This window comes from Hyla sarda, chromosome 7 (genome assembly GCF_029499605.1).
Source record: "Hyla sarda isolate aHylSar1 chromosome 7, aHylSar1.hap1, whole genome shotgun sequence".
Lineage (NCBI taxonomy): Eukaryota > Metazoa > Chordata > Amphibia > Anura > Hylidae > Hyla > Hyla sarda.
Window position 1 is genome coordinate 156867747 of NC_079195.1, and position 24707 is coordinate 156892453.

At 42.5% G+C, this 24707-nt stretch overlaps 1 protein-coding gene across 6 annotated transcripts in view; it reads left to right on the forward strand.

Annotated features, from left to right (window-relative positions):
• LOC130282599 (gastrula zinc finger protein XlCGF26.1-like) overlaps window positions 1–21176 on the forward strand; it is a 211730-nt gene extending 190554 nt beyond the window's left edge. For all 6 annotated transcript variants that reach the window (XM_056530988.1, XM_056530991.1, XM_056530989.1 and 3 more), the window contains one exon: window positions 19659–21176. In XM_056530988.1, the coding sequence (XP_056386963.1) occupies window positions 19659–20359 (701 nt within the window). In that variant the 3' untranslated portion in view covers window positions 20360–21176. The remainder of the gene's footprint in view (window positions 1–19658) is intronic.
• Window positions 21177–24707: the final 3531 nt, after the last annotated feature.

The following is a 24707-nucleotide window of genomic DNA, read 5'->3' on the forward strand; positions in this document are numbered from 1 at the left end:
ATGTGCCACTTCCCAGCCCAAGCCTCCAACCTATCTAGATCCATTTGTAACAGTGCCCTGTCCTCTATTGTGTTTACCGCTTTACAGAGTTTAGTATCATCTGCAAAGATTGCTACTTTACTATTCAACCCCTCTACAAGGTCATTAATGAATATATTACATAGGACAGGACCCAATACTGATCCCTGTGGTACCCCACTAGTTACAGTCACCAATCAGAATAAGTACCATTAATAACCACCCTCTGTTTCCTATCACTGAGCCAGTTACTTACCCACTTACACACATTCTCCCCCAGGATTTGTTTTTTACTCTGCAGTTGTGTCAGCAAATCAAAAAAGGCTGAATGATACTCTAAAACTTTGTTACATAGCTAAAAATAAAAGATTACAAAACAGTCCACAGATTTTTACAAAAGAATCAGCACATTGAATTCAAGTAGCTGAAATAAATTTATTATAACAGGCCAAACTTGTGCTCCATCATCATGTGCGGCTCTCCCATCATCTCGCACTGAGCAGGATCATTGAGAATATCTTAAAAGCAGATACATTCGTCATTCCCTCTCAAGGGGTCCAGAGCGATGTTAGAGCTCTGCAGGAATGGAAGACGCTGAATCTGCTGAATTGCTGCTTTTAATTCCATCTGCAGTTTCAGGGGAGCATGTAAGCCTTGGATGTTTCTTAGACTAGAGAAATTTACTTTCTCTTGGTTGATCTGGAAATTTTTCTCTGACCTTTCTATAGAAGTTAAATGGTACATTAGGTGCATCCTAAATAGATCTTGTGAACGACATATACCCTACAGGAATAAACTTGTTAGAAATAAAAGGCCAATTTGGTTAACCAAAAAAGTTAGGCATATGATAAATGATAAAAGGAAATCATTTAGACTTCTAAAAAAGAAGGTAGAGGAGAGGTGTTAAAAATTATGGGGAGATATTATAAAGTCTGTAAGCAGAGAAGCAGAGTTGCCGGCGCATACGGAACTAAGCAACCACTCAGACGTGTATTGACACACAAGGCGGGACAGACGTGTAGCCTGTAGCGGAGGTGCGAAGCGAGGCAAGAAGCATGAAGCGTAAACAAAGAACAAATAGAAGCTGCACTCACCATCCAGGTCTTTATTATATTCTGGTCATGTTAACGGTGGTACAGGCGGGGGAGCTGGGTGGAGAGCGGAGACCCGGAACAAGTTGTTTTGTGCGTCTGAGCACACTTCCTCTAGCCGGAATGGCGTCTATACATGGGGCGGCGCCGGATAGTCGCCTGGCAACCTGGTGAGCGTCGGAGTCACGTGACCGTGGCCACATGACCAGGACGCCACAACTTCATACAGAACAACAAATGTGAGTAATACACAGTGGTGATGAATATCAAAACAAAATAATGTGCATTGTGAATAAGTGTGCTTGCAGAATTTACAAAAATGCACCAAACTCATTTCGGTCATTAAGGCCAGCATTCCTAGTGGCATTCAGACGCACTATCCAGCGAGCTTCTCGCTGGAGGAGGAGTCTACCCCTGTCTCCTCCATTTTTAAGTGTTGGTATTCTCTCCAGACCTAAAAATTTTAGATGATCATGACTTACATTATGCACCTGATTCATGTGGGCAATGAACCTAGGAGCTCCAAGCCCGGTCCGATTGGAGCGAACATGCTCACGGAACCGCACCTGGAGCTGTCTAATAGTCTTGCCCACATAGAACCAACCACAAGACATACATCACATGAGTAGACCTACAAGTGATCAATTCCTTGACCTGATGGTACCATCCTCCCAAAGTAAGGGTGTTTCCTGTGTCCATATGTTTACAATGGTGGTAAGTTCTGCAGGGGTAGTTACCCTTAAGGGGATTACTGGTCAATCAATTTTTCTCTGGGTGATTCTGGTCACTTGCATTCTTCAATTTCTTTAATTTATCACCTATAGTGATGTTTTTTCTATAGGTGATTAAGGGGGAATGTTGGACAACATCCTGTAAATCCTGGTAGGATTCCAAGATGAACCAATGGCGCTGTATAGCGCTGGCCACTTGTTGGTTCATGTTGGAGTTCTCAAGGGAGAAACGGAAGCATTTTGGGGATTCAATGGGGGATATTTATCAAAGGATTTAGACTGTTTTTTCCTGTCCAAATTTGTCGCACAGAAAGTCGCAGTCTAAATATGTGAGACTTTTCTGCAACTTTTGCTCAAGAGGATTTTTAGAACATGATGCATGCTAGTCTATTTTAGACGGAAATGCATTGGAAAATGCATTGGTGCTGAATTTATCAAAAGCGACTTTTCAACGACAAGTCGCATCGGCTGAAAGTACGCCGAAATGTCAGACCATACTGGAGCAGGTTAAAATACAGTCTAAAGCATAGATCTCGAAGTCTGTGCACAGAATTTACAGAGCCTTGCGCCTTTTGATAAATTAGGCGCACAATAGACTAGCCTAACCCTCTGTAGTTTGGTCTATATTGATGCGGGACATAGACAACTTTAATAAATATCCCCCAATGTGTTTATACTTGCCAGTCAAAAGGTCAGACCTATCCATATGTCTGACCCGTTGAAGGCCAGCATCGATGATGTTAGCAGGATATTGACGTTCAAGGAGGCGTTTAAGATCTTGGGCCTGACTTAAAAAGACTTAGTCATCACTGTTTATCCTGCGAAGGCGGAGAAACTGGGAATAAGGAACGCTCTTCTTCACGTGTAGGGGGTGGGAGCTCTTAAAGTGTAGTAACACATTCCTAGCAGTGGGTTTTCGAAAACCCTCAGTAGTGAGGATGTCTCCCACTGCTTTGAGTTTAACGTCAAGAAAATAGAGCTCACAACCCCCAAACACTGCAGTGAACAGCATGCTCTCCTTATTGGACTGATTGAGATAGTCAACAAATTTAAAGAACTCTTCTTCTGTAGAGTCCCAGACCACAAGTATGTCATCTAATACTGCAGGAAGGTCTTAATGTGCTTACAAAAGGAATTCGAGGGTGAGAAGATGTACTTAAGTTCAAAGACGGCGAGGAAAAGATTGGCATAAGTGCAGGAGACCGGTGTGCCCATGGTCTCCTGCCTATACCAATCCATGCTGTCCTTGAATTCATTGTGGTGAGAATGAAATACAATGCATCATAGATGAAGGATATGAATTGATCCGTCTTGTCTGTTTCTGACAAGAACTCACGGACAGCCTGTACACCCGCATCATGGGGGATGTGGGTGTATAGGCTCTTGACGACATTGACGCGAGTTTGTAGGTTTCGTGCCAGTAGAAGTCGGTGAGTGTAGTAAGCAAGGCTCCTGTGTCCTTGATGTAAGTAGGGGTGGAGGACAGGAGTGGTTTAACCCCTTAAGGACCGGGTTTTTTTCCGTTTTTGCATTTTCGTTTTTTGCTCCTTGCCTTTAAAAAATCCTAACTCTTTCAATTTTGCACCTAAATATCCATATGATGGCTTATTTTTTGCGCCACCAATTCTACTTTGTAATGGCATCAGTCATTTTGCCCAAAAATCTACGGTGAAATGAAAAAAAAAATCATTGTGCCACAAAATTGAAAAAAAACGCTGTTTTGTAATTTTGGGGGCTTCCGTTTCTACGTAGTACATTTTTCGGTAAAAATGACACCTTATCTTTATTCTCTAGGTCCATACGATTAAAATGATACCCTACTTATATAGGTTTGATTTTGTCGTACTTCTGGAAAAAATCATTACTACATGCTGGAAAAGTAATACGTTTAAAATTGTCATCTTCTGACCCCTATAACTTTTTTATTTTTCCGTGTATGGGGCGGTATGAGGGCTCATTTTTTGCGCCATGATCTGAAGTTTTTAACAGTGCATTGATAAGACTTATTGATCGCTTTTTATTCATTTTTAAATGATATAAAAAGTGACCAAAAATGCACTATTTTGGACTTTGGAATTTTTTTGCGCACACGCCATTGACCGAGCGGTTTAATTAATGATATATTTTTATAATTTGGACATTTCCGCACGCGGTGATACCATATATGTTTATTTTTATTTTTATTTACACTGTTTTTTTTTATGGGAAAAGGGGGGTGATTCAAACTTTTAATAGGGGAGGGGTTAAATGATATTCATTCACTTTTTTTTTCACTTTTTTTTTTGCAGTGTTATAGGTCCCATAGGGACCTATAACACTGCACACACTGATCTTTATCATTGATCACTGGTTTCTCATAGGAAACCAGTGATCGACGATTCTGCCGCACGACTGCTCATGCCTGGATCTCAGGCACGGAGCAGTCATTCGGCGATCGGACAGCGAGGAGGCAGGTAGGGGCCCTCCCGCTGTCCTGTAAGCTGTTCGGGGTGCCGCGATTTCGCCGCGGCTATCCCGAACAGCCCACTGAGTTAACCGGCAGCTTTCACTTTCGGTTTTAGCCGCGCAGCTCAGCTCTGAGCGCGCGGGTAAAGGTTTAATAGCGCGCGGCGCCGCGCGCTATTAGCGGCGGGTCCCGGCTTCACTATGAGGCCGGGCCCGCCGTGATATGACGCAGGGTTACCGTGTAACCCCGTGTTATGTCACAGGAGCAGGACCAAGGACGTACCAGTACGTCCTTGGTCCTTAAGGGGTTAAGTAGCCACTCCAAATACTGCGAAAAGTATTCGGTCGCAGAGCCGATCCCCACCACAATAGGGCGCCCAGGGGGTTGACTTGTGTACCATGGGCAATTAGTACCACTTTGGGTGGCGTGGAGTGACAGGAAGGAGTTTTTCTGCAGTTTTTATTGAGATAATGCCTTTCTCACAGTTAATGCGGAGAAAGCTCCTGAGCTGGTCTAAAGTCTTGTTAGTTGGGTTCCCTGGTAGAGACCTTTAAGTGGTGGCGTCACTTAAAAGGCGGTTCTTCTCGGCATCGTAAGCAGCAGTGGTCATCACCACGGTGCTGCCGCCCTTGTCGGCTTTGACAACCTTTAGGTCCACTCTGCACGCCAACCACTTAAGGGCTCTAGTCTCAACCGGAGTGAGGTTGTCCCCGAATCGGGGGTAAAGCAGCACTTTGACGTCCCTTGTCACTGCCCGAACGAACAAGTCGATGGGGCAGACGGGGAGAATTTGGACGGATTACCGCCCCTGAAGGGGGGAACCTCAGTCTGGGTGAGAATCATATTGGATTCCTTGTTATCAGCCAGCTCACATAGTGTGTTAAGGATGTCTCTGTCTGTGGGGTCATATCTAAGATTGGTGAAAAACCAAGGGGTCCCATGAAAGCTATGACCTCTCCCTCCCTAGGACTCTGACATTCTTCCTGGTGGTCTTATACAGGTCCACCTCAAACTGTGTGAAATCAAAGGACCGATTGAGACCAAAATTGAGGCCTTTAGATAGGAGTGACATGCACTCAGCCGTGAGAGGGATGTCTGTGAGATTCATGACATTAGATGGATCGGAGTCTCTAGTCCCTCCATGTGACTCCCTTCCTCTTGATTGAGGCGGTGGCAGCGTCCTTTTTTCTCTCTGCCCCTCCTAGTTTTTCTTCTAAAGGGAATGAACCTGGGACTAGAGCTTGTGGGTGAGAGTTATTGGTTGTATCATCAGATCCAGTGGCGTTCGAGTCAGAGGTCCAATAATCTGAAGGTGGCCTGCGTGTGTTTCCTCGTCTCCGGTTAGATGGAAAGCGTGGACATCTGGTGGTCTTGTTGTTGTTATACCATGTGAACATCTGGGCCGAATCATAGTCGGCCTTATCGCGTACAAATTTTTCCCTCTTATGCTCCTTAATTTTTGCCTGTGTGACCATCAATTTTTTGTCCAACTTCTTAAAAGGTGATGCTTCTCGGCATCGCTCAGAATTTCTTTAAGTAATGCCACCACTTATAGGTCTTTACCAGGGAACCCAACTAACAAGACTTTAGACCAGCTCAGGAGCTTTCTCCGTACTAACTGTGAGAGAGGCATTATCTCAATAAAAACTGCAGAAAAACTCCTTCCTGTCGTTCCACGCCACCCAAAGTGGTACTACTTGCCCAAGGTACACAAGTCGCAGAGTCGACCCCCTGGGCGCCCTATTGTGGCGGGGATCGGCTCTGCGACCGAATACTTTTCGTAGTATTTGGAGTGGCTACTTTAAATAGCCACTCCTGTCCTCCACCTCTACTTACATCAAGGACACAGGAGCCTTGCTTACTACACTCACAGACTACCACTGGCACGAAACCTACAAACTCGCGTCAGTGGACGTCGAGAGCCTGTACACCCGCATCCCCCATGATGCTGGTGTACAGGCTGTCCGTGAGTTCTTGTCAGAAACAGACAAGACGGATCAATTCATATCCTTCGTCTGTGATGCATTGTATTTCATTCTCACCCACAATAAATTAAAGGACGGCAAGGATTGGTATAGGCAGGAGACCATGGGCACGCCGGTCTCCTGCACTTATGCCAATCTTTTCCTCACCATCTTTGAACGTAGGTACGTCTTCTCACCCTCGAAGCCCTTTTGTAAGCACATTAAGACCTTCCTGCGGTATGTAGATGATATACTTGTGGTCTGGGACTCTACAGAAGAAGAGTTCTTTAAATTTGTTGACTATCTCAATCAGTCCAATAAGGAGAACATGCTGTTCACTGCAGTGTTTTGGGGTTGTGAGCTCTATTTTCTTGATGTTAAACTTAAAGCAGTGGGAGACATCCTCACTACTGAGGGTTTTCGAAAACCCACTGCTAGGAATGTGTTACTACACTTTAAGAGCTCCCACCCCCTACAGGTGAAGAAGAGCATTCCTTATTCCCAGTTTCTCCACCTTCGCAGGATAAACAGTGTTGACAAAGGCCAGCACTATACGGCGCCATTGGTTCATCTTGGAATCCGACCAGGATTTACAGGATGTTGTCCAACATTCCCCCTTAATCACCTATAGAAAAAACATCACTATAGGCAATAAATTAAGGAAAGTGCTAGTGACCAGAATCACCCAGAGAAAAATTGGTTGACCAGTAATCCCCTTAAGGGTAACTACCCCTGTAAAACTTGCCACCATTGTAAACATATGCACACAGGAAACACCCGTACTTTGGGAGGATGGTACCATCAGGTCGAGGAATTGATCACTTGTAGGTCTACTCATGTGGTGTATGCCTTGTGGTCGGTTCTATGTGGGCAAGACTATTAGGCAGCTCCAGGTGCGGTTCCGTGAGCATGTTCGCTCCATCCAGACCGGGCTTGGAGCTCCTAGGTTCATTGCCCACATGATGGAAGTCATGATCAACTCAAATTTTTAGGTCTGGAGAGAATACAATCACTTAAGAATGGAGGAGATAGGGGTAGACTCCTCCAGCGAGAATGCCACTAGGAATGCTGGCCTTAATGACCGAAATGAGTTTGGTGCATTTTTGTAAATTCTGCAAGCACACTTATTCACAATGCACATTGTTTTGATATGCATCACCACTGTGTATTACTCATATTTGTTCTGTATGACGTTGTGGCGTCCTGTTCATGTGGCCGCGGTCACGTGACTCCAACGCTCACCAGGTTGCCAGGCGACTATCCGGTGCCACCCCTATGTATAGACGAGCGTCACCGGAATTCGCCATTCCAGCTAGAGGAAGTGCGCTCAGATGCACGAAACAGCTTGTTCCGGGTCCCCGCTCTCCACCCAGCTCCCCTGCCTGTACCACTGTTAACATGACCGGAATATTATAAAGACCTGGATGGTGAGTGCAGCTTCTACTTGTTCTTTGTTTACGCATTATAAAGTCTGTAAACAAAACAAATAGCAAAAATTGCAGCAGAGGGAACAATTGCCATAGAAAGGAAAAAGAACCCAAAAATATTCTTCACCTACATAAATACGAAACTTAAAATGATGGCCCTTAACCTGTTAAGGACCCAGGGCGTAAACTTACGCCCTGAGTCCCGGTCCTACGATATAACGCGGGGTCACACGGTGACCCCGCATCATATCGCGGCGGGCCCGGCGTCATAGTGAAGCCGGGACCCGCCGCTAATAGCGTACGGCACTGATCGCTGTGCCGCGTGCTATTAACCCTTTAGTCGCGCGCTCAAAGCTGAGCCGCACGGCTAAAAACGAAAGTAAAAGTGCCCGGCTAGCTCAGGGAGCTGTTCGGGATCGCCGCAGTATAATCGCGGCATCCCGAACAGCTGTAGCACAGGAGGAAGGTCTCTTACCTTCCTTCCTGCAGTCCGATCGCCGAATGAATGCTTCAAGCCTGAGATCCAGGCTTGAGCAATCAATCGCCGAAAACACCGATTGATCCATTCCTATGGGGATGCATCAATCCGTGTTAAAGATAAGTAAACGCAATGTTATAGCCCCTTATGAGAGCTATAATATTGCATAAGAAAAGTGTAAAAAAAAAATCATTAACCCTTTCAATTATCCCTTCCCCTAATAAAAGTTTGAATCACCCGGCATTTCCAAGAATAAAAAAAAAGTGTAAATTAAAATAAACATGTGGTATGGCCGCGTGCGGAAATGTCCGAATTATAAAAATATACCACTTTTTAAACTGTATGTTCAATGGCGTACGCGCAAAAAAATTCCAAAGTCCAAAATAGCGCATTTTGATCACTTTTTATACCACAAAAAAGTGAATAAAAAGTGATCTGAAAGTCTGATCAGAACAAAAATGGTACCGCTTAAAACTTCAGATCACGGCGCAAAAAATGAGCCCTCATAGCGCCCTTTGCACAGAAAAATAAAAAAAGTTATAGGGCTCAGAAAATGACAATTTTAAACGTATAAATTTTCCTGCATGTATTCATGATTTTTTTCTGAAGTGATACAAAATCAAACCTATACAAGTAGGGTATCATTTTAACCATATGGACCTACAGAATAAAGATAATGTGTAATTTTTGCCGAAAAATGTACTGCGTAAAAACAGAAGCCCCCAAAACTTATAAAATAGTGTTTTTTCCCGTTTCACCGTAGATTTTTGGGTAAAATGACTGTCATTACAAAGTAGAATTAGTGACGCAAAAAATAAGCCATCATATAGAATTTTAGGTGAAAAATTTAAAGAGTTGTGATTTTTTAAAGTTAAGGAGGAAAAATTGAAAGTGAAAAAAACTGAAAAAGCCCGTGTCCTTAACCTCCTGAGTGGTATTCCCGAGCGTGACTCGGGGTTAATTTTCCCTGCCAGAATCGGTAACCCCGAGTCACGCTCGGGGTAGAATTGCAGAGTTCCCGGCTGGGCTGCACGATATATCGCAAAAGCAATGCGATATAGCGATGCGGCCCCCGGGAAAACATGCGATTATCTGCTCTGGTCGGCTCCCGTTGCGGGGGCCGGCCAGAGCAGGTAAAGAAAAATACTAAAAGTCAGTGTTTCCCTACCAGGGGGCCTCCAGCTGTTGCAAAACTACAACTCTCAGCATGCCCAAACAGCCAAAAGCTGTCCGGGCATGCTGGGAGTAGTAGTTTCACAACAGCTGGAGGCACCCTGTGAGAAAAACACTGAGCTAAATGTAAAAGGAAAAAGTAGTAAAATAAAAAAACCTTTTGCTCACCTAGTCCCGGTCCCTGAAGATGTCGTTCCCCTCCGTGCGCTCTGGTCCCTGCTCTATTCATCTTACAGGACCTTTCACTTTTCAGCCAATCACAGGCCGCAGTGGTGTAAAGCCTGTGATTGGCTGAAGGGGAAAGGGCTTGTTCTGCAGCAAATACACTGTTTGAAATCTGCCGGCAAACCTAGTGTATGCTGATGCAGAACAAGAATGTGACAAGAGGGGGGAGGGGGGATAGGAAGAATGTAACAAAGGGGGGAATGTGACAGGGGGGGGAATGTGACAAGTGGGGGGAATGTGACAAGAGGGGGGAATGTGACAGGGGAGGGGAAATGTGACATGAAGGGGGGGATGTGACAAGGGGGGGATGTGACAGGGGGAGGAGAATGTAACATGAAGGGGGAGAATGTGACAAGGGGGGGGGGAATGTGACAGGGGGATGTGACAAGGGAGGGGGAATGTGATGGGGGAGATGTGAAATGGGCGGGGGGGGGGAGATGTGAAATTCAGTGCAAAAAATTGTACCGCTTTTGGTACAAATTTCCAGAAAGAATCATACCGCCAGGGAGGTTAAAGGGTTAAGAAATAATATGAGTGTAATGGTGGAGGATCAGAAAAAAAAACTGTCTACTAAATGCCTTCTTCTGTACTGTATTTACACAGGATAATCCAATGCCAGATGATATGAGTAGTGATAATGTAAATTCTCCAGCAAATCTCACCTGTTTGCCCCACCAGAAAGTGCGGCGCCACCTTATTAAATTAAAACACACAAATTACTGGCCCCAAATGGCATCCTTGCCAGAGTTTTGCAGGAAATAAGTACCCTGCTAGGCAAACCCTTATTCCTCATATTGAAAGATTCTATTATGACAAGAATTGTTCCACAGGACTGGCACTTGCCAAATGTGGTACCAGTATTAAAAATAGGTAAAAAATTGGATCCTGGAAACTAAAGGATGGTATCCTGTTAAACTTGTAAGTTTAACATGTGTTGTGGGTGATATGCTATTCTGGAGTATCTTAATAAAAATAGACTTCTAACACAGTACCAACATGGATTTATGCAGGATTAATCCTATCAGACTAATATGATCACCTATGAGGAGGTTTTTTATAGATTAGACTGGTGTAAAGTTGCAGATGTTTATCTAGACTTTTCTAAGGCATTTGATACTGTGCCACACAAAAGGTTAGTGCATAAAATGAGGATGCCGGATTAGCAACTGGTTGAGTGATAAGTAGTAGAGGGTGGGTATCAACGGAACTTACTCTGGTGTGGTACCCCTGGAGTCCGTACTGGGTCCACTTCTTTTCAATATATTTATTAATGCCTTGTAGAGGGACTACAGAGTAGAATTTCAATATTTGCAGATGATGCTAAACTGGGTATAGTAATCACCACAGAGGGGGATAATCTAGCAGGAAAATAGTTTTTTGCCTATGTATTAGTCAGACCACGTATGTATTGTATTGTGTCAAATTTTGGACAATTTTCTATATAAGAAGGACATGGCTGAACTGGAGAGGGTGCAGAGGAGGGAGACAGATAATAATATGGGAGGATTACAATACCAAGGCAATATTAAGTTTAGGGTTATTTAGTTTGTAGAAAAGACGTCTTAGGGGTGATTTGATGTTCAAATATATTTCTAGTGATCTTTTTTACCTAGGCCTGTAACCATGACAAGGGGGCATTTTTATACCTTTAGTGAAAAAAATGTTTCACCATCATCATTCTTTACTGTAAGAGCAGTGAATCTTTGGAACTCTACCATGTGATGTTGTGAAATCTGACTCCATAAACAAGTTCAAGGAAGGGTGGGGGCTGGATGTTTTTATGAGAAAATATATTACAAATTATGGATACTAGATCTATGTGGCTAGAACCTTGTTCCCAGGACTTGTTCTGTCTTTTTTTTTTTTTTATAAAGGAAACATTTAACCCCTTAAGGACTCAGCCCATTTTGGCCTTAAGGACTCAGACAATTAAATTTTTACGTTTTCATTTTTTCCTCCTCGCCTTCTAAAAATCATAACTCTCTTATATTTTCATCCACAGACTAGTATGAGGGCTTGTTTGTTGCACAACCAGTTGTCCATTGTAATAACATAACTCATTATATCATAAAATGTATGGCGCAACCAAAAAACACTATTTTTGTGGGGAAATTAAAACGGAAAACGCAATTTTGCTAATTTTGGAAGGTTTCGTTTTCACGCCGTACAATTTACGTTAAAAATGACGTGTGTTCTTTATTCTGAGGGTCAATACGATTAAAATGATACCCATTATTACATACTTTTCTATTATTGTTGCGCTTAAAAAAAAATCACAAACTTTTTAACCAAATTAGTACGTTTATAATCCCTTTATTTTGCTGACCTCTAACTTTTTTATTTTTCCGTATAAGCGGCGGTATGGGTGCTCATTTTTTGCGCCATGATCTGTACTTTTTTTTGATACCACATTTGCATATAAAAAACTTTTAATACATTTTTTATATATATTTTTTTAATAATGTATTAAAAAAGTAGCAATTTTGGACTTTTTTTTTTTCGTTCACGCCGTTCACCGTACGGGATCATTAACATATTATTTTAATAGTTCGGACATTTACGCACGCGGCGATACCAAATATGTCTATAAAATTTATTTTTTACGCTTTTTGGGGGTAAAATAGGAAAAAACTGACATTTTACTTTTTTATTGGGGGAGGGGATTTTTCACTTTTTTTTTTACTTTTACTTTTAAATTTTTTTTTAAATTTTTTTACACTTGAATAGTCCCCATAGGGGACTATTCATAGCAATACCATGATTGCTAATACTGATCTGTTCTATGTATAGGACATAGAACAGATCAGTGTTATCGGCGATCTTCTGCTCTGGTCTGCTCGATCTCAGACCAGAGCAGGAGACGCCGGGAGCCGGATGGAGGAAGGTGAGGGGACCTCCGTGCGGCGTTCTGAATGATCGGATCCCCGCAGCAGCGCTGCGGGCGATCATTCATTCAAATCGCGCACTGCCGCAGATGCCGGGATCTGTATTGATCCCGGCACCTGAGGGGTTAATGGCGGACGCCCGCGAGATCGCGGGCGTCGGCCATTGCCGGCGGGTCCCTGACTGCGATCAGCAGCCGGGATCAGCCGCGCATGACACGGGCATCGCTCCGATGCCCGCGGTTATGAACAGGACGTAAATGTATGTCCTGGTGCGTTAAGTACCCCCGCACCAGGACGTACATTTACGTCCTGCGTCGTTAAGGGGTACTCCGCCCCTAGACATCTTAACCCCTATCCAAGGGAATGCCCCCTCCCGTAGACTTGCATTAAGGGGGCGGGGTGTGATGTCATGAGGGGGCGGGGACATGATGTCACGAACCACCGGCCCTGTATTGTGAGTCATCAGCCACGGTGCAAACTTGGCTCTGTACAGCTTATGATTCAGGGGGCTGCAGGAGAGATTACCGGGGTCCCCAGCAGCGGTACCCCAGCGATAAGACATCTTATCCCCTATCCTTGGATAGGGGATAAGATGTCTAGGGGTGGAGTACCCCTTTAAGTTTGGTGAGCCTAAGAAGTGTCTTTGAATGAGTCTGAGATGCAGCTTGTAGAAGTGTCATAGTTTGCAAGCCATATTCACGGTTGTTAGCCTACAGAGCAGACATTCATAGGAGTCTTTTAATAAGCTCATCCAACAATGAAACAAAAGCAGCAGTAATCAATATCTCTCCACTATACCAATCCACTTCAAAAAGCACCTGTCTCTTATCACAGATTATTCAGATAAATTATATACCACAATGCCTGTGCCTCAGGACCCTGAATGCTACACTACAGAGACCCTAAAAACAATTCACTAATGGGAGGGGGGGGGGGGGGGACCATAAAGTGCTATGTGCAATATCATGAAATAGATTAAGTGCAACAAGTGCAAAATTAAAAATAATCTTGTTTACTGCATATGCTCTATTTATGGGGATTGCAGTACAGGGCCGCTGTCACGGGGGTACAACCCATACTCGGGTAAGGGGCCCGGCTGGCCCCAGACTTTTTTTTTGTGTGTGTGTCAGTGAGTGACTGTCTTTCTCTCACTGACCACTGTGGGCCCGCCAACTTTCCCGGATTGAGCGTGATAGTGCCGTTTTCGGGGTCATGTCCCACTGTACCGGAACTGCCCCCTTCTGTCCCGCTTGTAAGCAGGCCCAGCGCACCACATAGACATATAAGGCAGCTGCCTACAGCGCACCTTTCAGCAGCCACAGTTGTTTTTTTTTTTTTTTTTTTAGCAAGACCTAAGACAACACTGGTGCGGCTGCGCTCCTCTGTCTAGTTACCTGTTGTCAGGAGCGCAGCACTGTCACATTACCCCCTCCCTCTGCAGCCAAAATGCTAATGGTATAGGACCTGTAATGATGTCACTATCATGTGACCATCATGTGACTGTGCAGGATAGATGTAATAGTGGTTGAAGGACCTGTGTGATGCTGTGGAGGAGGAGGGGCTGAGCTGGAGTGGAGGTCGCATGTCACCCCAGTAGTAAGTTAATAACATGAGGAGGAGGTTTGTTACAGTGTGTCACCCCAGTTGTAAGGAGATTACTTGAGGAGGAGGTTTTTTACAGTGTGTCACCCCAGTAGTAAGGAGATTACATGAGGAGGGGGTTTGTATGGAGATTAGGGGCGTGGCTTGTCCCTCTTTTCTCTCAGTAGCGCTGTAGTGGAGCAGAGAATATGTGCCCTGCTGCTGCTATGCTGGCTATCGAGGAGGAGAGCGGCGTCGGCGACGTGAAAGGAAAAGTCGCTGGAGCCTGCCCTGAGGACTGGAGGGTACTGTAAAAAATTTAATTATTTATAATATGACTTGGGGCTGAGAGCCTAGGGCAGAATTCTGTTGCAGTGACAGCTAGCTGGGGCCTGCTGCCTGGAGGCAAGGGCTAAGGACTAAAAGTATATGTGGCGGGGCAACCATTAGCAGAGAGAGGTCTACAACTAACTATATAGGGGCAAGTTGTGCCCACATAGTTGTTGTAGGCCCTGTTTGCAAATAATTGCCCCTTTTACAACAACTTTAAGGGGGCAACTATTAACAGAGGGGCCCACCCAAACTATATGGAGCCCCATATACAGGGTGGGCCATTTATATGGATACACCTTAATAAAATGGGAATGGTTGGTGATATTAACTTCCTGTTTGTGGCACATTAGTATATGTGAGGGGGGGGGACACGTTTCAAGATCCAACTTTTGAATCCAACTTTTATTTTTTCAATAGGAAGAGGGTCATGTGACACATCAAACTTATTGGGAATTTCACAAGAAAAACAATGATGTGCTTGGTTTTAACGTAACTTTATTCTTTCATGAGTTATTTACAAGTTTCTGACCACTTATAAAATGTGTTCAATGTGCCCATTGTGTTGGATTGTCAATGCAACCCTCTTCTCCCACTCTTCACACACTGATAGCAACACGCAGGAGAAATGCTAGCACAGGCTTCCAGTATCCGTAGTTTCAGGTACTGCACATCTCATATCTTCACAGCATAGACAATTGCCTTCAGATGACCCCAAAGATAAAAGTCTAAGGGGGTCAGATCGGGTGACCTTGGGGGCCATTCAACTGGCCCACGACGACCAATCCACTTTCCTGGAAACTGTTCATCTAGGAATGCTCGGACCTGACACCCATAATGTTGTGGGCACCATCTTGCTGGAAAACTCGGGGAACGTGCCAGCTTCAGTCATAAAGAGGGAAATGCATCATCATGTAGCAATTTCGCATATCCAGTGGCCTTGAGGTTTCCATTGATGAAGAATGGCCCCACTATCTTTGTACCCCATATACCACATCATACCGTCAATTTTTGTGTTCCAACAGTCTTGGAGGGATCTAATGTGGGTTAGTGTCAGACCAATTGCAGTGGTTTTGTTTGTTAACTTCACCATTCACATAAAAGTTTGCCTCATCACTGAACAATATCTTCTGAAGGCAATTGTCTATGCTGTAAAGATACGAGATGTGCAGCACCTGAAACTACGGATACTGGAAGCCTGTGCTAGCATTTCTCCTGGGGTGTTGCGATCAGTGTGTAAAGAGTGGGAGAAGAGGGTTGCATTGACAAACCAACACAATGGGCAGCACATTGAACACATTTTATAAGTGGTCAGAAACTTGTATATAACTCATGAAAGTATAAAGTTACCTTAAAACCAAGCACATGATTGTTTTTGTTGTGAAATTCCCAATAAGTTTGATGTGTCACATGACCCTCTTCCTATTGAAAAAACTAAAGTTGGATTAAAAATGTCCGACTTCAAAATGGCCGCCATAATTACCACCCATCTTGAAAAGTTTCCCCCCTCACATATACTAATGTGCCACAAACAGGAAGTTAATATCAACAACCATTCCCATTTTATTAAGGTGTATCCATATAAATGGCCCACCCTGTACTTACAGTAAGTATATAAATGGCCCATACAATATACTGTTTCAGGTAAAACCCCTCTCAAAAGACATGTGGGGGGGGGAGCATTCCCTTTGTCTGGAGAGAAAAAAAGGTTTAGTCTTCAGGGGCGACGAGTCACCTTGGGTAATATACATTTCCAGAACAAAATAACATTAATGCATATGCATAAATACAGAATTACACCCCCTCCCCCCTTCATTCTCTAATACCCCTTCCTTTCACCTTGGTTAGACTTGATGATCATGTGTCTTCTTAGCAGTACAAACTATGTTACTAATTACTGGACAACTATTCGATTCTCTATTAAAAAATGGCACAAATTTAGTTACAATATTTATTAATTAGAATTGGTGTTTATATGAGAATCATTTTTCCTTTTTACTGTAGCATCTGCTCAGTTCTTCAGAAACAGAATTTATCTACAGTAAGATTCACCATACCTGAATTCTCAGTCTGTAATGAGACTCTGGACTGTCTTATTCCAGACTTTGTTAAAAAGGGTTTGAGTGCAGCTCACTAAACCTTCACTTAACTGAGGTTACTGTAAATACTCCTGTACCCGAGGCGGTAAAAGCAACTTGTGAGACAACAGAGTCACAGTCCTCAAGGTTATATGTATTTACTGGCGTATAACACGCACTCTATTGAACAGGGAAATTTGAGGGGAAAAAATAAATGTAAAACACATTTTTTGGAAGCTCTCAATGCAAGCCTGCGGGAGGGGGCGTGACAGCTATCACGCCCCCTCCCGTAGTCTTGCATTGAGGGGTGGAGCGTGACATCACACGGGGGCGTGACGTCACACGCTGCCCGCCCTGTAGTCGCCGGTAATCAGTCCCGAAGCGAACACGCTCCGGGGACTGATTACAAACGGGGTGCCACGTGCAAGATCCCGGGGGGTCCCCAGCGGCGGGACTCCCGCGATCAGGCATCTTATCCCCTATCCTTTGGATAGGGGAGAAGATGTCTAAGCACCGTAGTACCCCTTTAATCCCCCATCATTCCCCCAGCTTATTAGTCTGACACCCCCCTCATGCCATATAATTTCTTCCCCTTTATCAACCCATGTGCCACATTATCCCCCTCTGCCTCATCATTTCCCCCCTGTGCCTCATTTTCTCTTTGTGCCTCATTATTTCCCCCACCCAAGCTTTTTTTTAATTTTTATTATTATTCTCCTTTACCTCATCGCGCTCTAACAGGCTCAGGTTTAATTGCTTGTCAAGTGGCATCCCCTGTCGGCTCCTCTGCGCGACGACAGGGACATCACTTGTCATTCCCTTCAGCCGCTGCTGGTCGCTAATATTAAGTGCCCGCAGCACAAGCTGCTTGTTAATCAGCTGCCTAGCCGCAGCCACCTTAAAACAGTGGCCAGCGCCAGCTGTTGCGAGCCCAAACGCAACACCTGAACTTAGGAAAAGAGAGATCCAGACCCCACTCTTGCCAAAGAGGGAGAACCAACCTGCCATACATATAGATTGAGCCCACAGAGGACTATAATGCTGACTGGCTGGCACTATTTGCAATCCCTATCAGCCAGTACTCTGTCTAAGCCATACAATGGAGGGGAGTAAGAGGCGATAACTCACCATACTACTTAGTTATTTTGTTATTTTGGGATAATTTTTTTGGACTACTCTTGGAGAACTATTCACATAGGAATACCACACCTAAAAGTATTTAAATACTGGATTCCTTAACACCACTGGCTCAGCACATCAGGATACATGGACTGTTACATGATCTGAATATTTTTAAAACTTAATATTAAAAATCATGGTTTTAAAAAAATGTGTGTTCTTATTACTAATACTTTTTATTGTTATCATTTGGAATTGCAAGGTCCTTGCCATCCATATCTGCACAAACATATATTAGGATCTTTTTAACAATTAAATTAAATCCTATAACCTTGAGGACTGTGAACCTGTTGTCTTATTCCAGACTTTACTGGGAATTTCAAACTCTTGGTAACCTGATTGTCTTTTACAGGACAAAATGAACGAACAGCTTCATCTGAATCATAAGATTTGGGTTTGACAGAATTACTGTAGATTCTCAACTCTATTAAAAATGTTCACCCTGTATGTCACGATTCGGCTTACAGGTTGTGGATCCACTGTGTCAGCGAGGGATTGGCGTGGACCGTGCTGGTGGACCGGTTCTAAGAGGCTACAGGTGTTCACCAGAGCCCGCCGCAAAGCGGGATGGACTTGCTGCGGCAGTAGCAACCAGGTCGTATCCACTAGCAACGGCTCAACCTCGCTGACTGCTGAGAAGGCGTGGGACAGAAGGACTAGGCAGAGGCAAGGTCAGACGTAGCAGAAGGTCGGGGCAGGCGGCAAGGTTCGTAGTCAAAATGGATAGCAGGAGATCAGGTAACACAGGCTTGGACAACACTAAACGCTTTCACTGGCACAAGGCAACAAGATCCGGCAAGGGAGTGCAGGGGAAGTGAGTAGATATAGCCAGGGAGCAGGTGGAAGCTAATTAAGCTAATTGGGCCAGGCACCAATCATTGGTGCACTGGCCCTTTAAATCTCAGAGAGCTGGCGCGCGCGCGCCCTAGAGAGCGGAGCCGCGCGCGCCAGCACATGACAGCCGGGGACCGGGACGGGTAAGTGACTTGGGACGCGATTCGCGAGCGGGCGCGTCCCGCTATGCGAATCGCATCCCCGCCGGCAATGTCAATGCAGCGCTCCCGGTCAGCGGGTCTGACCGGGGCGCTGCAGGGAGAGAAACGCCATGAGCGCTCCGGGGAGGAGCGGGGACCCGGAGCGCTCGGCGTCACACTGTATTTGTAGTGTATGTTCTCCATTTGCAATAAAAGCTTTCCTGGCACATACATTTAATGTAATTATTCACATTATGGTGGCCAAATTAGATCTACATTGGTGTGGTATACATCAGTGTACACCTTTTTTTTTTTTTTTTTTTTTTTTTTTTTTTTTTTTTAGCTACGTAGTTAATGCAGCGGAAGTGTACCACAAAACTAATGTCAAGTTTGCCTCCATATGTATACCTCTGACACAAAAAACTATGACTATAACTATGAAAAGAACATCATGTGCTTTATTAATCAACATAATTTCCTCAGGTATTTGACTGTCAATAAAACCTTAAAACTTTGTGATAGGTATTTTGTGATAGATTTTTACTGGTGAATGTTGCAAATCTTACATTTTAATGAAAATTTTAACTTTTGTTAATATATATTTTTTCCTTTAGAAGTTTTTGTAAAAGACAGGAACACTTGAGATGTCATGCAAACATGTCAAAAATTTTGATCGGTCTGTGTCTCTGTGCTGAGATTCCCTCTGTAGCTCTAGCAGCCGAAGTGTTCTTCACTACCCAACTTGGCACTCGCTCCACCGCACCCATCGCAGTAGGCTGTCTCCATAGACTATAATGTGGGAGTGAAGCATGTGAGGTTCCTGTGAGCATTTGTAGAGATCGGAGGGGGTCTCAGCTGAGACCTCGACCAATCAGAACTTTTGACATGTCAACTGTTTTTTTTTTTTTTAAATGACAGTAACACTTTAGTCTTGCCATGTCTACTAATTATGTAAGTTTGACCCTTTCCTATGAAGTAGGCTACTATACTAGTTATTAATAATTTCTTGTACTAGCATGTCACTGATTTATCATTGTTTCTCATAAAATCCATATTCACAAATTTCTATATTTGACAGATGGACACAACGTCAAGAATACACCAGAAGACCAGCTTATTGTATTTCCAGGTTCTAGAACAGAAAATAAACCTGTCTCTGAAAAGATTCAAGAAGAAAATCCTAGTTTTGCGAATATAAATCCAGTACTTCAGGATGCAGATATAAATAATGATTCTTGTTATCTTAAGGATAGTAATGATCAGACCAGTTTTGCTATCTATAATACATCCACTAAAAGTGAAAAAATATTCCCCTGTCTGGAATGTGATAAATTGTTCACTCAGTATGCCAAACTTTTGATACATCAGAGAAGTCACACAGGTGAAAAGCCATTTTCATGTTCCTTCTGTGGGAAAAGTTTTACTGAAAAATCAAACCTTATTCAACATGAGAGAATTCACTCAGGCGAGAAGCGGTTTATATGTTCAGAATGTGGTAAAGGCTTCACACGGAAAGCTGATCTTATCAAACACTTGCGAATTCACACAGGAGAAAAGCCATTTCATTGTTTTGAATGTGGGAAATGCTTTACCCAGAATTCTGCTCTATTAAGACATAAGAGATTTCACTCGGGAGAAAAACCCTTTGCATGCTCAGAATGTGGAAAATGCTTTAAGCATAGACCTGCTCTTAATAAGCATCAAGAAATTCACAATCGGGAAAAATGTGGACCACGAGTTAAATGTATGAACTGTGGCAGTTGTGTGGCACAGGAATAACTATTGTGTACAGAATTGGTGAAAAATGAACATATTGGGAAACATGGTTGTATAGCAACAAACTGAACACTGCTTTCAATTTCAACCACTCCCCTTTACTTAAAAAAAAAAAAAAAATTGTATACATGAAAAAGCAGGTGACCAACTCTAAAATATGTTTTCATTTGTCTCCAAAAGTCATACTTTTCTAACATTGTTGCAAGTCATGTTTTTGCACACATTGCATCGGGATATTGGCACATGTGGTTTTTCACCTATAATCCAGGAGACCAGATGGTCTCTAGATTACATGCTTTTGGCAGTACAGCATTCTGGTATCTCAAGGCATGCTGAGTCAGGGCCTATTGTCTATTTAAGGAGTTCAGAGAAGTATATAATTTTTTTTTATGTAATGTGTAAAACAATGTATGCAGGAGTTTAGTTATATGTGGTACAGGAGATCCATACAGGGTTCAAATCTAGTTGCCAGTATGAATTTTAAAATTCTATTTACCGGTATTTCTTATCTAAATTTTACAATAATGTGTATATTAATAGGGCTATTTAAAGAGACTTATAATATCGCTGCTATACAAAATTGCAGCAGTTACATGCAGCACAAATCCTAACACACAGTAAAGCCACATCAATTTAGTGTTGACTTAAACAAGTAAAAGGGTTGTCCCATTAAGAAAAATAGGATTAAACCGGGGCATTATGTGAAATGAAACATATGAAATGATGTACAATTTGTCAAAATGTACTGTTCTGATTATAGACTTAAAGGAGTTCTATAAGCTAAAACTTTTAACCCCCGCTGTGACCGGGCTGTAAAACTATACATAATAAACTTTCACTTACCTGCCTACGATCCCCCATTGTTCCAATATCGCCGTCCCATTCTCCGGTCGCAGTCTCTTCCACTTCCTGCGGGTCGGTGACTTCACTCTGCACTCAGCCTATCAGCGGCCGCAGCAATGTCCCGTCGCGGCCGAGCGCAGTGTGAAGTCACCGACCCGCAGGAAGAGGAAGCTGACAGGGACCAGAGCACGGGAGGCGATATCGGAACAACGGGGGATCGTAGGCAGGTTAGTGAAAGTTTATTATGTATAGTTTTACAGCCCGGGCGCAGCGGGGGATAAAAGATTAAAGTTGGAGAACTCCTTTAATAACCTTCTACCCTTGGTTACAACCCATTACGACTTTCAGTTCAACTGCAGTCTACTGAAAGTATTGGCATTTGGTATTGTGCATTTAAACAAGTGGGATTGTGGAAAAGTGTCTGCACATGTGCATAGCAATAGTATGGCCACAGTTCCAAGAGGGAACCAGGAAGTGATCAGCTTCATGGGGGAGAAGAAACCGTACAGTGATGTAAATTACTTTACCTAAAAATATCTAAAAAATCTGTACTCTTTTTAACATATATGTAGTACAGAAGAAAGAATTTCCAGCACAGGATACAATGCAACAGGTTCTTTATTACGGATCACATGGCATACACAGGTAACACCAACGCGTTTTGGGTCAAGCTGGACCCTTAGTCATGGCCATTACCATGTGTACATGTACTGCTGTGAGGACCGGGAACACTGCCGGTCAATCCGGGCGCAGGTGTGAGCATTCAGCAGAGGAGAGCCGTCAGTTTGGTTTTACTTTGTATATGTAGTACACATCTGATTTTACTAACCAGTTGAACAGCCCCTTTAAGTAATATTATATACAAATGTGGTATATGTAGTGCTATAAGGTTTTGGGAGGTGTTAATCCTTCGATAGTGATTTAAAGAAATGTTGTTTTTTTGTTTTGTTTTCTATAGTAAAATAGTTTAAATATTAATCTTGGTGGTAAGTAAAGATACTTCTGGAAAAAAAATGAATTTCATCTGTATTTTCTTCCCATACCTACTGCTCTAAAGCATCATGCCTCAAGCATCAGGTTCTAAACCACTTCAGAATTCAATCAGAATATATACCAGTACACAAAATTTACTGAAAAATATTCATATTGGGACCTATTTTCCTTGAACGATTGGCTGGACTGTGGCTGCTTGAAAGTGTCCCTGTGCCCCCTCCCACCCAACCTAATCTCAACTAATATTGAAATAGCGGCTAAATGTCTACAATAGCCACACCCCAGAGGTACACCTAAAGAGGGCATACCCTAGGTAAGGGAATGTCATGCGGTAATAACTCAGTTATGAATTATGGTCATAAAAATTAATTATGACAAATTTAAAATTATGAAAATTATAAAAAATCTCAAAATTATGACCTGGTGAATTGTAGACAAAGCTAATCAATACAATTCACATCTGAGTCCGACTATTTCCTCAGATATCAACAAGTTCTTTTTATGACGGGATGACATTAACGCTTAAGGATGTAGTTTTGCAATATACAATAATACACAGGTATTATAAAATATGCTGATTTATTGGTTATACGATTATAAACATAAATGAGTAATAAACACAATGATATATGCAAATGAATATCAATTAGATATTAGTAAACAGTATAAGTTTGTTAATTGACTACATATAGTAGAACAATACATGTGAGTAGTAAGTAACTTTTACAATAAACAAAAGCCACTATGTTAGAAATATCATATAAAAAGGTTACATATAATTCTATTCAGAGGAAGCTCATGATATTAAGATAGGCAATATCTAATCATAGACATATCAATATGGAATGCTAAATTCACTCTGCCCTCTTCTAAGCAACTACAAATCACATGACTCCATGAATGTGGAAATCATCTACTGGACTATATTCTATACATGACTTTGGTAAGACATTAAGACAATTAGCAGAGATATAGGATCTTGCTCTATATTTTAGGAGGAAAACCTTGAAACAAGTTTCCTGTGTGGGAAATATAATTATAACACTTAAATTGGCGAGTAGGAATTCTATCAATATGTATAAGCAATTATTTAATGCTTTGATAGATTATGAGTCTTGATTCTTCTGCAGGTAGAATGAAGCATCACAATATCCTAACACTATAATCTCAATATCGAGATAATTATTTTATTTAATTAATTTAGTCGCCAATCTAAATGGTATAATCTCATCCACATTTTCCCAATTAGTTTTAATTAAATGGAATACCATTTTTGTGTCTCTTCAGGGACAGCCATTGGGTCGGTACCGTATAATCAGTCCGGCTTGCAGGAATCTACATGGCTTCCATCTTGTGGACTTCTTTCCTTTGTCTTCTCTAGAGTATAGAGTTCAGCTCAGCCTTCAGTATCAGCTCTCAGTATCCAGTATTCAGTTCTCAGTGTCAGCTATCAGTGTCCTAACATCTGGTTTACCAGACTTTTTAATTAGACACACCTTCCTAAATTGGAATTCCCCAAAGAATGTAGGTTGGGCGTGTTCATATGGTAATTACTATGACATCACTTTACTACCCAGAATGCATTGAGCATATCACCCATAATGCCTTTCCTGTGGTGTAATGTCACCTACCCATCCACTAAGGGTTGCTATTGCATAAGCAATTAGCACCATTACCATTAAGGGTTAACTTGTCAATAATTGGTCTTAAACCAACATCTACACTTGAAATGTGGAGCCATAATTAACAAACAGGTCTTACTTTTGACATCTATACGTAATCATACCCTGGATTCTCATAGACATAGTCTCCAATTTGACATTTACATTTATTGAAGAGAGATAAGAGTTTGATGTAGGTCTCTTTCACGCATGTGAATCTCCCCGTTTGTCTAGTCTTGGATTGTTCGTTAAAATGCCCTTCACTGGCCCTATACAAAGAGTAATTCTCAAAGTCTATCTAAACATTGAGCAATGCCCCTATGATAATCATATATAAGATAATAGATATATACTGATATCCTTTACAATACTAACAGTATATGACAATATCATACGGATTACCCTATATATAGAAAGAATGAATGTTCATTCGGATGAGACATAGTTATTTCACAGTTTATCTCACCCCCCTTTACTTGGGTAAATTTTAGTAGTGTCATCTAGAGAGTGTAACCACAGACCCCTTATCAGTCCCTTATCTTAACACCATAAATATCAAGAGATAAGTATTCTACTCCCTGACTGGCATTAGAGATAGAAGATGAAACTTAGAATTATTGTGGTCTTATTTAGAGCATACACAAAATGGCTGACATCATGCTCTTATGCTATGAAGCATATTAAACATAGTGATTCATTTTTTAGGGTTCACAAAATGCATGACAGGAGAGAAGTAGTGATAGAAAAAGAATAGGGAGGGCTGGGTGGGACAATCCCAATGTGATGACTCCCTGGACATAGGTAGCGCAGGTATAGCCCCCAGGCCTGTCTCACAAATACAGGCTTTACAGCCT